General features: G+C 43.6%; 1 protein-coding gene across 7 annotated transcripts in view; it reads left to right on the top strand.

The window, feature by feature from the left end:
- Positions 1-16,436, top strand: part of LOC110532422 (protein kinase C and casein kinase substrate in neurons protein 1) — a 46,828-nt gene that overhangs the window by 25,673 nt on the left and 4,719 nt on the right. For 3 of the 7 annotated variants that reach the window (XM_036988383.2, XM_090184833.1, XM_036988384.2), the window contains 8 exons: positions 8,048-8,177; positions 10,062-10,218; positions 10,773-11,008; positions 11,800-11,955; positions 12,956-13,131; positions 14,612-14,732; positions 15,011-15,126; positions 15,316-15,357. In XM_036988383.2, coding sequence (XP_036844278.1) covers positions 8,115-8,177; positions 10,062-10,218; positions 10,773-11,008; positions 11,800-11,955; positions 12,956-13,131; positions 14,612-14,732; positions 15,011-15,126; positions 15,316-15,357 — 1,067 coding nt within the window. In that variant the 5' untranslated portion in view covers positions 8,048-8,114. Of the gene's footprint in view, positions 1-8,047; positions 8,178-10,061; positions 10,219-10,772; positions 11,009-11,799; positions 11,956-12,660; positions 12,774-12,955; positions 13,132-14,611; positions 14,733-15,010; positions 15,127-15,315; positions 15,358-16,436 lie in introns of those variants that run through there. The other 4 variants (XM_090184834.1, XM_090184836.1, XM_090184835.1 and 1 more) reach the window with 2 other exon arrangements.

Genomic DNA, 16,436 nt, shown 5'->3' with positions numbered 1-16,436 from the left:
ATTAAATTAAATCAAACTTTTTTATATTTTTATTTTTTTTAAGTAAGAGAATATTTGCTAAATAAACTGAAGTTTAAAAAAAGTAACACAATAAAATAACAATAAAAAGGCTATATACAGGGGGTACACATCCCCTCAAGTGATGATCACTTTTGTTTGTGGCACATGCCACTTTACAACCCTGAGTACCGGAGGATGATGTATTCTCATTCTGTAGTGTGACCATCTGAGCCTGAGGACCTTTGTGTCCACATTGTCCTTTAGTATTAACAAACATTGTGCCAGTAACCAATCTAGCAATAAGCATTTGACCCTATAATAGTTTGAGAGGTTAACCATGCATGAAAGGACTGTGACCTTCCATGTAGCTTGTCTCACAAGATGATTTTGGAATGGTATAAGTTCTGTTTTTCCCTTGTTATTTCACAAAAATGGTAATGCTGCTGAAGGTTAGGTGTGCTTAGTTAGCTTTTCAATGTCACAAGCGTGTTTACATGTAAATATACAGTATTAGCATTGTTAATGTAAAATGTTTTTTGTTTTTGTTTTTGCACATAAATACAGTAAATAACTTAACGCTAAAGCAAAGGTTTTATACAGTTTATTCAAAGAGTATGCAGTTATGTTTAGGTGTGGTTGATTGTTTATCCAATATAATTCAATGTATGGAAATGCCTGCAAAATGGAGCATGTTTGACAATGACATTTCACATTCACATACTTCACCCAAATTAATGAATGTTGAAAGCATAATCTAGCTTTATTCACATTTAGAAACTGCCTCACTATGGTATAATAACTATATTATAGTAGTGTGCGGTATAGAACCATGTGGGTTTCTTCATGAGCTCAGCTTTTAGAGTCTTGCAGGGGCTTAGCCGGCTCTGGAGGACAGCATGCCTCTTAGCCAGGGATCCAGAGGCTAATTGGAGGGCCAGACTGACAGACAGGTAGGCGGACCTATGATCTCACTGAAATGAGAAGCGCACCAATAATAATGGGCTGGTCCTAACTTGGTTGAGATTATCTAGAGAAACTGACCAGCGGGTCAAAGTGTGAAATGTCTTGGTTCCCCTGGATGAAACATTGTCTGCAGCATATCAAACAGATTTAATGCCTTGCTGAGTCACGACTTCTGATTACCATGCATGGTATAGATCTTATTGCTCATAAAACTACAAGGCAATAACTCTGTGACAGTAAACAGTAAACAGCGGAGGCGACCGGTCCGCTCTGGATCCCCGGGATCGTCCCTGTGGTTGGCGTCCTGCGGCTGGAGCCGAACGCGCCGAGGAGACGGTATTGTCACATATGCTCTCTCTCCGGCCTCTAGGTCATCATGCTCCCACGCCTTAGCAGAGGTGACCGGTCCGCTCCTGTATTCACTCCCTGAACTTCCTTCCCGACTCTCGGAGTACATAGTTAAAAAACAAATCAAAATATATTTTATATTTGAGATTCTTCAAATAGCCACCCTTTGCCTCAATGACAGCTTTGCACACTCTTGGCATTCTCTCAACCAGCTTCACCTGGATTGCTTTTACAACAGTCTTGAAGGAGTTCTCACATATGCCGAGCACTGGTTGGCTGCTTTTCCTTCACTCTGCGGTCCAACTCATCCCAAACCATCTCAATTTGGTTGAGGTCGGGGGATTGTAGAGGCCAGGTCATCTGATGCAGCACTCCATCACTCTCCTTCTTGGTAAAATAGCCCTTACACAGCCTGGGGGTGTGTTGGGTCATTGTCCAGTTGAAAAACAAATTATAGTCCCACTAAGCCCAAACCATATGGGATGGCATATTGCTGCAGAATGCTGTGGTAGCCATGCTGGTCAAGTGTGCCTTCAATTCTAAATAAATCTGACAGCATCACCAGCAAAGCACCATCACACCTTCTCCTCCATGCTTTACGGTGGGAAATACACATGCGAAGATCATCCGTTCACTCACACCGCATTTCATAAAGACATCGCATTTCATAAAGACAATTTCCAATTTGGACTCATCAGACCAAAGGATTTCCACCAGTCTACTGTCCATTTCTCATGTTTCTTGGTCAAAGCAAGTCTCTTCTTCTTATTGATGTCCTTTAGTAGTGGTTTCTTTGCAGCAATTCGTGCATGAAGGCCTGACTCTGACAGTCTCCTCTGAACGGTTGATGTTGAGATGTGTCCGTTCACTTGAACTCTGTGAAGAATTTATTTGGGCTGCAATTTCTGAGGCTGGTAACTCTAATGAACCTATCCTCTGCTGCAGAGGTAACTCTGGGTCTTCCATTCCTGTGGCGGTCCTCATGAGAGCCAGTTTCATCATAGCGCTTGATGGTTTTTGTGGCTGCTCTTGAAGAAACTGTCAAGGTTCTAGAAAAATTCAATATTGACTGACCTTCATGTCTTAAAGTAATGATGGACTGTCGTTTCTCTTTGCTTATTTGAGCTGTTCTTGCCATAATATGGACTTGGTCTTTTACCAAATAGGGCTGTCTTCTGTATATCCCCCTACCTTGTCACAACACAACTGATTGGCTCAAACACATTAGGAAGGAAAGAAATTCCACAAATTAACTTTTAAGAAGGCACACCTGTTAATTGAAATGCTTTCCAGGTGACTACCTCATGAAGCTGGTTTAGAATGCCAAGAGTGTGCAAATATGTCATCAAGGAAAAGGGTGGCTATTTGAAGAATCTCAAACATAAAATATATTTTGATTTGTATAACACTTTTTTGGTTACTATATGATTCCATATGTGTTATTTCATAGTTTTGATGTCTTCACTATTATTCTACAATGTAGAAAATAGTAAAAATAAAGAAAAACCCTTGAATGAGTAGGTGTTCTAAAACCTTTGACCAGTAGTGTAACTGCCTTGGATTTACGCAAGATAGTGTGATGCGCAGTGACGATAACTGTTGTGTTTGTATTACTGCGGGGCTGATGCAGACATTGCTGTCCTGTATCTGCAGTATAGCTGCCCTGCCTGTGCTGCTGGGTGCTCCTGCTAGTCACGATTCATCACACAAGGAACAAAATGTTCCAGGGTTCCGATTGAGATGAGTAGCCCATCATCAAGGCTTCAAGGTCATATACTGCAGAAATGTGTTTGAAGAAGTAAACACACTGTCTATCTATATTGCCTCTCTATTGCATACTTTATCAAGTAGCCCATAGACCAGTGTTTCCCAACTCCACTCCTCGAGTACCACGAACAGCACACATTTTTATTGTAGCCCTGGACAAGTACACCTGATTCAACTTATCAACTAATCACCAAGTATTGTTAAGTTGAATCAGGTGAGTTTATCCAGGGCTACAACAAAAATGTGTACTGTTGGGGTTACTTGAGAAGTGGAGTTAGGAACCACTGCTATAGAATCCCAGGCACAACCACACAAACCACACAATTTCTGTCTTAATGTAGACTGTTCATGATTATGGTGACCTTGTAACAGATTATGGCTGAAAATGTGTAGCTGTTATCTATCAAGTGCATACAACTTGGCTTCTGAGATCCACCAATCCTCATCTGTAAGGTGTTAAAGACACTAATATGTCAGCTTGGCTCAAACTGATCACAACACTCACCTTATGTTGGTAAATGTTATGTTGGTCCCTCTAAGGATTTACTGAACATGGTCAGTGTGTAAGTCAGTTCACCTGGTGATTCCTTGTGACACAGATGCTAGATGGCAGACAGCCGAAGAACGAACAGACATGCCACCTTTACTTCTGTCCTCTTAGGGAGCATCACCAGAGAAAAATATGTCTACATGGCTTGCTAACTTAGCGTTTTACTCTACGATCAACCCAAATCCGAGATTGTATTGCTCCATTGTTTATGTTTTGTCATTTATGATTTGTAAATAAACCAAAGCTTGTTATGTAGCTTGTTCTGTTTCAAACCAAGTATTGGTGCTGTTGTTGGGCTGGCACACATGCTCAGGATTTTGTCTTTAAGACATTTCCTTCCTTGTTTAGGGACCATTTCATGTTGTTTTATGTAGTGTATCCCTCCATGTGCTTGCTATTTTGCACTGGGTAGTTGTGGAGACTTTTAGGCCTGAAGGAGGTGCCACTAATAAATAGTTCATTGAGACAGGAAAGGAGAGCAAAATAGATTAGGTTTCAATTAGAGCTCAATACAAGAATAGTCTGTGCTATTTTATTATTCGCAGGGAAACATCGACCAGCCGTCAAAGGAGTAGATACTAATCGTCTATTCATCTCAAATCTTGGAGGAAAGCCAGGAAGCACTATATCTTTTAGAAAGTGGAAAGGTTTACAAAGTAATTGGCAGTTGAATCACATTGTTAGAGGGCACCTACAGTTGTATAAACTTACACTAGATGTTAATGTGAAATAAATGTCTATTTTGGTCTCTTTTACTGTTTGATATCTAGGGCTGTATAACTTCTTGTAGACTTTTCAGAGAAAGGATATACAGTGTGTGCATCAGGGTTTCCATTAGTTGGCAATAGCCGGCTTTTGGCCAATTAAAAAAATGAAAAGGCGATAAATAAAAAACTGTTGCTGGCCAAAATGACCGGGAGGAAAAAAAAGCCAAAATAATCCTTTAATTTCCATTGCTATATCACCCCGAGGATTGGGGATTATTGCGAGGGAGAATGTTGGAAAGATTTTTCAAATAGCTTACTGTGAGGAACTATAGTTTTAATGTTATCATTTGCAATTGATGTAAAATAAATATATATATATATATACAGTGGGGAGAACAAGTATTTGATACACTGCCGATTTTGCAGGTTCTCCTACTTACAAAGCATGTAGAGGTCTGTAATTTTATCATAGGTACACTTCAACTGTGAGAGATGGAATCTAAAACAAAAATCCAGAAAATCACATTGTATGATTTAAGTAATGCATTTGCATTTTATTGCATGACATAAGTATTTGATCACCTACCAATCAGTAAGAATTCCGGCTCTCACAGACCTGTTAGTTTTTCTTTAAGAAGCCCCCCTGTTCTCCACTCATTACCTGTATTAACTGCACCTGTTTGAACTCGTTACCTGTATAAAAGACACCTGTCCACACACTCAATCAAACAGACTCCAACCTCTCCACAATGGCCAAGACCAGAGAGCTGTGTAAGGACATCAGGGGTAGAATTGTAGACCTGCACAAGGCTGGGATGGGCTACAGGACAATAGGCAAGCAGCTTGGTGAGAAGGCAACAACTGTTGGCACAATTATTAGAAAATGGAAGAAGTTCAAGATGACGGTCAATCACCCTCGGTCTGGGGCTCCATGCAAGATCTCACCTCGTGGGGCATCAATGACCATGAGGAAGGTGAGGGATCAGCCCAGAACTACACGGCAGGACCTGGTCAATGACCTGAAGAGAGCTGGGACCACAGTCTCAAAGAAAACCATTAGTAACACACTACGGCAGTGTATCAAATACTTGTTCTCCCCACTGTATATACATTTCCCTACATTTCCACACGGCAGGCCAGGACCTCGTATGTGTGCTCAGGTGGGCGTACTCCCTCAACATTGTCAGGAAAGAGAAACCAGACATGCTCATTGCTCACATGGAGCACTCCAAACAAACGACAAATTTTAAAAAGTCAAATCTCATAAATAACGGTTATGAAATAAACCAGGTCCTGGCCTGAGGTGTGTTGGGTCATTGTCCTGTTGAAAAACAAAAGATAGTCCCACTAAGCGCAAACCATATGGGATGGCGTATTGCTGCAGAATGCTGTGGTAGCCGTAGTTAAGTGTGCCTTGAATTTTAAATAAATCACAGACAGTGTCACCAGCAAAGCACCCTCACACCTTTTCCTCCATGCTTCACGGTGGGAACCACACATGCAGAGTTCATCCATTCACCTACTCTGCGTCTCACAAAGACACTGCGGTTGGAACCAAAAATCTCAAATTTGGACTCCTCAGACCAAAGGACAGATTTCCACTGGTCTAATGTCCATTGCTCTTATTTCTTGTTCCAAGCAAGTCTCTTCTTATTGGTGTCCTTTAGTAGTGCTTTCTTTGCAGAAATTTGACCATGAAGGCCTGATTCACGCAGTCTCTATAACGATACAGGGTGAGACCCAGATGCCGACATTGGAGGCAGATGGTTCGAGTCTCTGATAGTTATTATAAAACAAGGGACTGTCAAAAGATAATAAACCAGGTCAGAGTCCAGGAGCTACAGAGTGGCAGGCAGGCTCGAGGTCAGGGCAGGCTGAATGGTCAGGCAGGCGGGCTCAGTGTCAGGGCAGGCAAAGGTCAGGACCGGGAGGACTAGAAAAACAGAGACTTGGAAACAGCAGGTTCACAGAAAAACCACGCTGGTTAACTTGACTAGACAAGATGAACTGGCAACAGGTAAACAGAGAGCACAGGTATAAATACACTGAGGGTAATAGGGAATATGGGTGACACCTGGAGGGGGGTGGAGACAATCACAAGGAATTGGCAAGAGACAGTAGAGCCATTCTGGAGAGAGACTCGTCTGTATCTTTGCCACACACCCCTCCCTTCTTGTCTCAACATTTTAAATTATACTCAATCCACATTATCTTCAGACATATTTTAGATACTTTTCACTGACAGCCACAGCTAAATAATCAACTTGGCCTATTGCCACGCGAGCAATAGGGGTTTTGGGGTTTTCCAAATAGGCATAGTTCTACGAGCTTGTGATTTGAAACAATCCACAGCCCAAAATAAATAATAATAAGCTAATGATTATTCTTCTGTTGCTAAGTCTTGCTTTCTGGTGAAGTATTTTTCATTATTTCTTTATTTTAGTATAGACAGGAGTAATTATATTATTTTGTCAAATGTATTTCAATTTGCTTCCCTGTTGGACCCACCGCTTTGCCATTTCTCTTCTGTTCTATTGGTTTTAATGCCATCTTTCTTCCGTTGTCCAGAAGCCGAAAGTAGAATCCTAGTCATAATAGCAACCCAACCTAGTTGATTGCATCTTCAGATTCCCCGGTATGTCACATATGGAACCGCTGTCATGTATGCTGTTTAGAATGGTGTTTTCCCGCAAATTGTATTTTGGCGAATATTTGAAAAGGACGTTTTATTGGCTGCAACATTACATGAGTTGCATGTTCTGTTAGAAACATTTCCATAATCTAAATGGGATTTCTATAATTCTGAACTCTGTGGATGGACGGATTAATGGGTTATGCACCCAGTGCATATGGGTCCGGTAAATTTCTCAACTGGAAGGTAAATTAAAATCTTCCCGGTCACATTGTCTGGCGCCACATTTTCCAAACGGAAATCCAGGTGTGCGTGTCCTGTGTGTGTCTGTGTGTGTCCATGTGTGTGCTTGTGTCAATGTGCTCAGCCTTGCGTGCGTTTGCACACATGCATGTGTGTTAGTATGCCTACCTGTCTGTGTGCAGTGAATGTGTAGTGTTGCAGTCTTCCAGATGGAATATGTCAGGGTAGAGGAACACTTTATGCTTAGCTACTATGTAGTACAACGCAGGGTCATACCTCCATGATGACAGTGATGCTGTGGTGTCTGTGTGGTGTCTGTGCTATGGTTTCTGGGACAGGCGTGTGGAAAATGGCCTTTCTGTTCCCCGGGGCCAGGGAGTAGTATTCATGGGGACAGAATACTATTTTTACCTTACTATTAGAGCTGTCTCAGAGCCTCCAAAGGAAGCATTTCATCGGTGCTGCTCATTGAGTGGTTATAGAAAACATGGTTTCTGAATACCATAGAGAGCCCAAGTATTATTATTATATCATATCACATCATGTAAATGATGAATGTTGTACACTCTTAGAAAAAAAGGGTTCCAAAAGGGTTCTTTGGCTGTCCCCATAGGAGAACCCTTTTTGGTTCCAGGTAGAACTATTTTGGATTCCATTACCTGGAAAAAGGGTTCTTCAAATGGTTTTCTTATAGGGACAGCCGAAGAATAGTTTGAGGTTCTAGATAGCACCTTTTTTTCTAGGTGTGTAGGATGTTCTACTGTATTGCATTTATATAGCTATGCATTCTCACTCTTTCCTCCTTTTCTCCTCTTTCTCTCTCTCTTTCTCTTCCAGTGCATGAGGAACCCAGCTCTGCTGCTGACACATTTAGAGTTTAGCCTGCTTTGCCACAACCAGGAAAATGTCGGGGTCCTACGATGAATCTGCTGCTGCTGCTGACGACGCCATGGACAGCTTTTGGGAGGTACTTCAGAAAACACCATCCATGCTGTTCTTTTGGGCTGTGAAGGAAAACCTATCGACCTTTATAAGCCAAGTCAGACACAACAATCCCTCTTTAGGAGACATTAAACATGGACATGACTGGCCACCATCTTCTTTTCTCTGTTTGAAAAGGTTATTGACAACAGAAAACAAACATGATACAGTAGGTCATTTAATTTCCGCGAAGATCCATAGGAATATGGTTGCTTATTCCAATGCGTTGATATTGTTGTTGTTGCACAGAACATATCCAATTAGTGCTAATGAATTCACTGAACACAGAGACCCTTTTGTGTCATCGTATGGAGGAGGATCACAGACACACAGACAGACAGAGCCTCTCAGTTAGAAGCAGCACTGAGGGAGCCATTCAGCCTACATGCACCTGCCCTGTATAGATCTCTATGTGGCCAAGAAAGCCCTGGCCACAGCATAGTGAATAGCATAATGACTCTCACAGGGCTAGATGTTTTGATATGAAAAGCACATATCTGACAAAAAACACACCAAATACAATACTCAAATGGGCTTTGTTTTTAATCTTACATAGAGGACAATGTATGGCTACAGACACTGTTGATAACCTGAAGTTGAGAACTCAAGTTTATGTATGTCGGGTTGTTGTTGCTGCAATCAGATGCAATCACTGTACCCTGTACCCCACACCTGTCCCACCCATCCCAGGGCCCATCCTGTCTGAATGGACAGAGTGGTCTGTGACTGTGGGCTGCATTCCTGTCTCTGCCTCGTCCTGTCAGTGTCCTATCCCTGATAATCTGTCTGCCTGCATTAGAGCAGAGTACAGGATTATAGCAGTCACAGTGCACAAGCACACACACAGACATGCGCGCGTGCACACAGGGACAAACACACTTACATGCACGGGCCATTAGACACACACACAGAGCGCACACACACTCACACAAAGCCACTGCCATTGCATAACTACACATGCACAGGCACGAGCCCCCCCCCCCCCCCCCCACCACCTCTCCCTCCATCATGCACCATGAGCTCACGCCCCCTGCAGGCACTGGGGGGAGGGGCCTCAGATCTCTGTACTGCATATAATAAAGTCCTATTCCAGTCTCCCTTTCACCTCATTTAAGACCTGATTTACTTAATAAAAGGCACATCTCAAAAGGTGGTCCAGGTATCCTCATGACATGGCACAAGCTGGGGGTGGGCCTTTCCTATTTTGTTCTCTATCGCTCCTCTATTTTTCCTCAAGCAAGGGGGAAGGCCGATGACATCACAAAGTCACCATCAGACCAACTCCTAGAATGGCCTACTCCTTGAAGTTTGCAGGTGTCTAAAAAACACTATTTTGCTAAAAACATATTTTTTGACCCTTTAGTGTGTGCTATTCACTGTCATTGATTCTTGGGATATCACTTTTCAGCAGGAATAGTTCCAAAATCACTGGATGACGTCTTTAAGGTGGCATCTCTTAAGGTGGCATCTCTTAAGGTGGCATATCTTAAGGTAGTATGAGAATGATGAAAGAGAGTACAGATGATTCTTTGTTACTCAAGGGTATTAAAAGATAATATATCATTTTTATCACTACATCAGAGTTGTAGTATTTAACTCCATTTGACTACATTTCTAATTTGACTCTCCCAAGAAAGAAAATTAATTTACAGTTTATGTTGGCCCATCAGATTAGTTATTTCCATTTCAAAATATCTTAGTGGTCTTAGAGATTTGGCGTGTTGCACTTACATATTTTAGATTTTTTTGTGTGCAAATGACTGCATCCTCATCCTCAATCATTGATACCAGTATGTCAATTCAAGGAAAGCCTTGTGTTTTCCTATTTTATGTAACTTGGACCTTTAATTTAACCTCTCACTATTCTCAGGTGGGGAACTACAAGCGTGCCGTCAAGCGGATTGACGACGGCCACCGGCTCTGCAATGACCTCATGGGCTGCCTTCAGGAACGTGCCAAGATTGAGAAGGCCTATGGTGACCAGCTGACCGCCTGGTCCAAGAGATGGAGACAGCTGATCGAGAAAGGTCAATATCGGGATTGGAGAGGTTCAATCAATGAACCAAATCTTACTGTGTGGATTAGAAGCTACTCATATGGTGGCTTTTGTTGCAGTCTGTTTTGAGGTCTTCATCCCATATTAAATTAATTTGATTAATCTCACTGCTCAGCTGTATTGTGAGTGTTTTCTGTAAGATGACAACAGTCATATTTTCTGAAACATATATGTTTTGATTGAATGTAAGTAGCCTTGCATGAGCCGGAACACCTCATAGGAGCAGGAGCCTATTTCCTGTTTCTGTAGCACGAGGCAGCTTGATGTACAAGTACACCCCCTGGACAGGATGTTAGTCTATCGCAGGGCCTTAACCCCAATCTATCTCCTTGATGCTTAGTGCCATGCACAAGTGCATTGGGTCTCATGTTTCCAGTCTTTGGTATGACTTGATCAGGGATCAAATTCCCAACCTTCCAATCTCAGGGCTAACACTGAGTTGGTCACGTTCATATTTTCCATCATATTTTTCTGCCACCTATATGTTGTGATTGAATGTCCCCCTGTGATATTCTCTAACCCCAGGACCACAGTATGGCACCGTGGAGAGGGCGTGGCTGGGTGTGATGACCGAGGCTGAGAAGGTGAGTGAGCTGCACCAGGAGGTGAAGAACGGCCTGCTCAACGAAGACCTGGAGAAGGTCAAGAACTGGCAGAAGGAGGCGTACCACAAGCAGATGATCGGAGGCTTCAAGGAGGCCAAAGAGGCCGACGAGGGCTTCAAGAAGGCCCAGAAACCATGGGCCAAGAAGCTCAAAGAGGTAAATGGACTGGAAGGGTTAGGGAAGGGGATCTGTTGTATCCTCCATGTGTACTTGCATTTCTAACAGGAAAACCATGTTATTTTTAAATCCAATACAGGGGACACTATATTTGATATGTGAGTAGGCATTTGATGCACTTGGCTGTTTTCATGACTGACCTCTGAGACCACAACTGGTTAGATTAGTTCATTTGGCTGTGCATCAGTCTGCACTCTTAGAAGAAAGGGTTCCAAAAGGGTTCTTCGGCTGTCCCCATAGGAGCACCCTTTTTGGTTCCAGGTAGAACCCTCTGTTGAAGGGGAACCAAAAGGGTTCTACCTGAAATGAAAAAGGGAATTCAAAGGGTACTTCTATGGGGACAGCCGAAGAACCCTTAAGGTTCTAGTTATCTCCTTTTTTCCCGAAGTGTGTGTCTGGCTGCAAAGGTACTGCATGTGTGTAGGATAGGTGACGCATACTACACAGTTGTCCTTGGACTAGGACCCACTTGAATCAGCCCTAATAGGGTTTACAGAGGCCATCTTAAAAACAATGGCTGTTTTACTTACATCTGAGTCAACATAAAAGTTGCTCTGCCAAACATCTAGGTACTGTAGCTATTGGCATATGTGTTAGTTCTGTTTTGTGTACCATAATGACTCTTGCTGCATCACTCATCCAAGCTTAGCATCAGAGAACAACATTGTCTTTGCGAAAGTAACTCAATTAAGTCACTGTCATGCTTAGATGTATTAGTATTTATACAGTTTATCTATAGGGATACTAAGATTCTGTGTGTGCTTCCACAGATGGAGACTGCTAAGAAAACATACCACATGGCATGTAAGGAGGAGAAACTGGCCGCCACCCGTGAGGCAGATGGGAAGACACAGGCCTCCGTCACAACTGACCAGCAGAAGAAACTCCACGAGAAAACAGACAAGTGCAAACACGACGTTCAGAAGGTGAGACAGAGAGGCTCAGGGTCTGACAAATGGAAGATAGAGCAACAAAATGACATGACAACCTTTTCTGTACAAATGTATGAAAAGGTAAGACTTTACACAATGCCATTTGACGTTCTCCATATCAAACAGGAGAAAATTCCATGTTATCTAGTGTCATTCCATCTGTTTTAAAACATATATGGTGCTATTAACACCATAGTGTGTGTTATTGCAGTATACTACCGTAAGTACATTCATCTGTTTCTGTTAGCGGCTTAAGTGAAATAAGCTGTGAAAAACAGAATCAATGCAGTGTGGCAGATTACTCTAGTGATCAGACAGGACATTCATTTTATTTAACTAGGCAAGTCAGTTAAGAACAAATTCTTATTTACAATGACGGCCTAGGAACGGTGGGTTAACTGCCTTGTTCATGGGCAGAACGACAGATTTTTACCTTGTCAGCTCGGGATTCGATCCAGGACCTTTTGGTTACTGGCCCCATGCTCTAACCACTAGTCTACCTGCCACCACAATCATCCATGAAGGTGGATCTCCCACTCTATTCACGGGCTCTGGAAACAAAAAGAGCAGAAATGTTTGCACTGCTATTGTTGATTATAATTATACATGACATCTATCTGCAGTAACACAGCTCTTCTCACCTCTTGTGGATGAAATACACTGTGTCCAACTCCTCGTGTTGTCCTTATCTTCCTCCAGGCTAAGGAGAAGTATGAGAAGTCTCTGTCAGAGCTGATATTGTCCTTATCTTCCCCCAGGCTAAGGAGAAGTATGAGAAGTCTCTGTCAGAGCTGATATTGTCCTTATCTTCCTCCAGGCTAAGGAGAAGTATGAGAAGTCTCTGTCAGAGCTGATATTGTCCTTATCTTCCCCCAGGCTAAGGAGAAGTATGAGAAGTCTCTGTCAGAGCTGATATTGTCCTTATCTTCCTCCAGGCTAAGGAGAAGTATGAGAAGTCTCTGTCAGAGCTGATATTGTCCTTATCTTCCCCCAGGCTAAGGAGAAGTATGAGAAGTCTCTGTCAGAGCTGAGTGCTGTCACTCCCCCGTACCAGGAGAGCATGGAGCAGGTGTTTGACCAGTGCCAGCAGCATGAGGTCAAGAGACTCACCTTCCTCAAGGAGATCCTGCTGGACATCAAACGCCACCTCAATCTCACTGAGAACCAAAGGTCAGTGACTGGTGTTATCCTCTATCGTCCCATACATACTGTAGCCCATCCTGCTGTATTAAATCACCTCCATCAACCTTTCCTCCCACATGGCCTTTGAATTGAAAGGTTATAGAGGAAAAACATGTGTGTCTTCAATTTCAGTTGGTACAGTACGTATACGTATGTACATATTATCAACTTGGAGTCATCTACACAACAGCAAATCTGCCTTGAAAAGATTTCTACATTAGTGTATCTAATATAGTCCGAATACCTTCATTACAGTATTGATCTCTTCTTTAAGCGCTCGTCGGCATTCCTTTTTGTTATTAGTCGTGTCTATGGATTAGTTGAAATATTACATTCAGAGGGAATTTACTCCAATGTGCTTATGATGTTGCTTTCATTACAGTTCCTGTCAAATAGATGAGTTTCAACACATTTCAGTCTTTCAGAGTCACAACACCAATTATACAGAGGATGCAGTTAATGACATTTCAGCCAAATTGCATCATGTCAGAGTGAACTCTTGTCATATTCTTGACTGTGGATCAAATTGCATGTGATACAAAGCCAGGTTCCATGGTGATTGGAATAAGGAGTTAATTCAAGCTGTTTCCTGGATGCACAGTCTTGGTTTATGATCTGAATGGAGGATGAGTATAGGCTTTTATAGTGTGGTGTGGAGTACTAACATGGGCCTTTCAGCCACAGTATTGGTGATAACCCATAAATCAACCATAGACAGGGTAATGGTAAGCTAATAGCTAAAAACCCAGTCCTCAGCTCCCTCTAATACAGTTATGCAAATACAGACAGTGTCCCAGTGACAGCGGTGAAAAGAGAAAAATCACTTGTAACTTTTATGTGCTGTGAATGCATTTGAATCGTCCATTTTATTGTTCATTATAGCATCTTACTCCTCAATTCTTGGCAGTTTTATCACCATGAAATGTCGTCATTTGGAGGGCTTGACTGTCAGTTATTCTGTGTTTTTGTCTCCACCTTCTGGTGAAATAATATCCATCTGTCGAGACTCCACCTCACTACGCCAATTTTAATGCAAATGTACTGTCTGTGTTCTGTGTAGCTTCACCTCATGCTATGAATTGACTGAATGGCTTTGTTTTTCAATTATTTCACCCTGTTCTGAGTAGTGGAGCTTCATAAACAACTAGAAACTCTACAGGAAACAGCACCATTAGTGCTGGACAGTTGGCGCTGGCAGCCCTAATGTGTTATTGTCCCATAAAAACTGGATGGTTCAAGCCCTGAATGCTGATTGGCTGACAGCCATGGTATATCAGACCGTACACCATGGGTATGACAAAACAGTCAGGGCTGTATCCAGGCACTCCACGTTGCGTTGTGCCTAAAAACAGCCCTAAGCCGTGGTGTATTGGTCATACACCACACCCCCTCGGGCCTTATTGCTTAATTAAACAGGCTCCTTCTCTCTCTGCGTGTCACAATGTGCTCTCTGTCCTCCTCTCCCCAGCTATGGCACAGTTTACAGAGAACTGGAGCGCACCATCCTGGGTGCCAACACACAGGAGGACCTGCAGTGGTTTAGCAACCACCATGGCCCTGGCATGCATATGAACTGGCCGATGTTTGAGGTACTGCGGCCTATATACTCTGTAGTTCATCCATATGCTTGCTTTTCAGGATCATTTACAACATGTAACAAAGGTTCAGGTATTTTTAAAATTAATTCCCCCACAGATGCAAATATTGCTTTTTGTTACGACTTCTTAATACCGTTTCTTATATTTGTAAGATTGTTGATTTAGCCTACTTTCTGATTTAAAAGGAAAAGTGAAGGACATTGGCCAGATCTGAGGCTCTGCTTCAGTATAGACTTTCAGAAGTATTAATCCTCTGCTCTGACCTCCAGGAGTACAACCCAGATGCTACTGCTGCTGTTGTTAAGAGGGAGAAGGTGCAGAAGCCGGCTGGGGCCCCACCGACCCCCAGCACTGACCATGTGGCACCACCTGGAGACCGTGGCAGGTGAGAGGACCACTCCACTGGTCAAACTACTACTGACACAAACACACACACACACACACACACACACACACACACACACACACACACACACACACACCCACACACACACACAATGACATGCCAGGGTTCATATCAATATCTCCTATGATGCCATATCATTTGTTTTTCTGTCTTCCTTCAATTGATCAGCATCAGCGCTGATCATGTGGCACCACCTGGTGACCGTGGCAGGTGAGAGGACCAAAACACTGATCAAACACCACTGCCACACACCTGCTATTGCCACACACACCTGCTACTGCCACACACACCTGTTACTGCCACACACACCTGCTACTGCCACACACACCTGCTACTGCCACACACCTGCTACTGCCACACACCAGCTACTGCCACACACACCAGCTACTGCCACACACACCAGCTACTGCCACACACACCAGCTACTGCCACACACACCAGCTACTGCCACACACACCTGCTACTGCCACACACACCTGCAACTGCCACACACACCAGCTACTGCCACACACACCTGCTACTGCCACACACACCTGCTACTGCCACACACACCTGCTACTGCCACACACACCTGCTACTGCCACATACTCCAGCTACCTCCACACACACCTGCTACTGCCACACACACCTGCAACTGCCACACACACCTGCTACTGCCACACACACCAGCTACTGCCACACACACCTGCTACTGCCACACACACCTGCTACTGCCACATACTCCAGCTACCTCCACACACCAGCTCCTGTCACACACCAGCTACCGCCACACAAACCATCTTCCGCCACACACCAGCTACTGCCACACACTTGTTACTGCCACACACACCTGCTACTGCCACACACACCTGCTACTGCCACACATACCTGTTACTGCCACACACACCTGCTACTGCCACACACACCTGCTACTGCCACACACACACCTGCTACTGCCACACACCTGCTACTGCCACACACCTGCTACTGCCACACACCAGCTACTGCCACACACACCAGCTACTGCCACACACACCAGCTACAGCCACACACACCAGCTACTGCCACACACACCAGCTACTGCCACACACACCTGCTACTGCCACACACACCTGCAACTGCCACACACACCAGCTACTGCCACACACACCTGCTACTGCCACACACACCTGCTACTGCCACACACACCTGCTACTGCCACACACACCTGCAACTGCCACACACACCTGCTACTGCCACACACACCAGCTACTGCCACACACACCTGCTACTGCCACACACACCTGCTACTGCCACATACTCCAGCTACC

The sequence above is a fragment of the Oncorhynchus mykiss genome, chromosome 9, assembly GCF_057628025.1.
Source record: "Oncorhynchus mykiss isolate SJ-2025 chromosome 9, ASM5762802v1, whole genome shotgun sequence".
Lineage (NCBI taxonomy): Eukaryota > Metazoa > Chordata > Actinopteri > Salmoniformes > Salmonidae > Oncorhynchus > Oncorhynchus mykiss.
The sequence above is the reverse complement of the archived record's forward strand: the minus strand, read 5'-3'. Positions and strand labels throughout refer to the sequence as shown.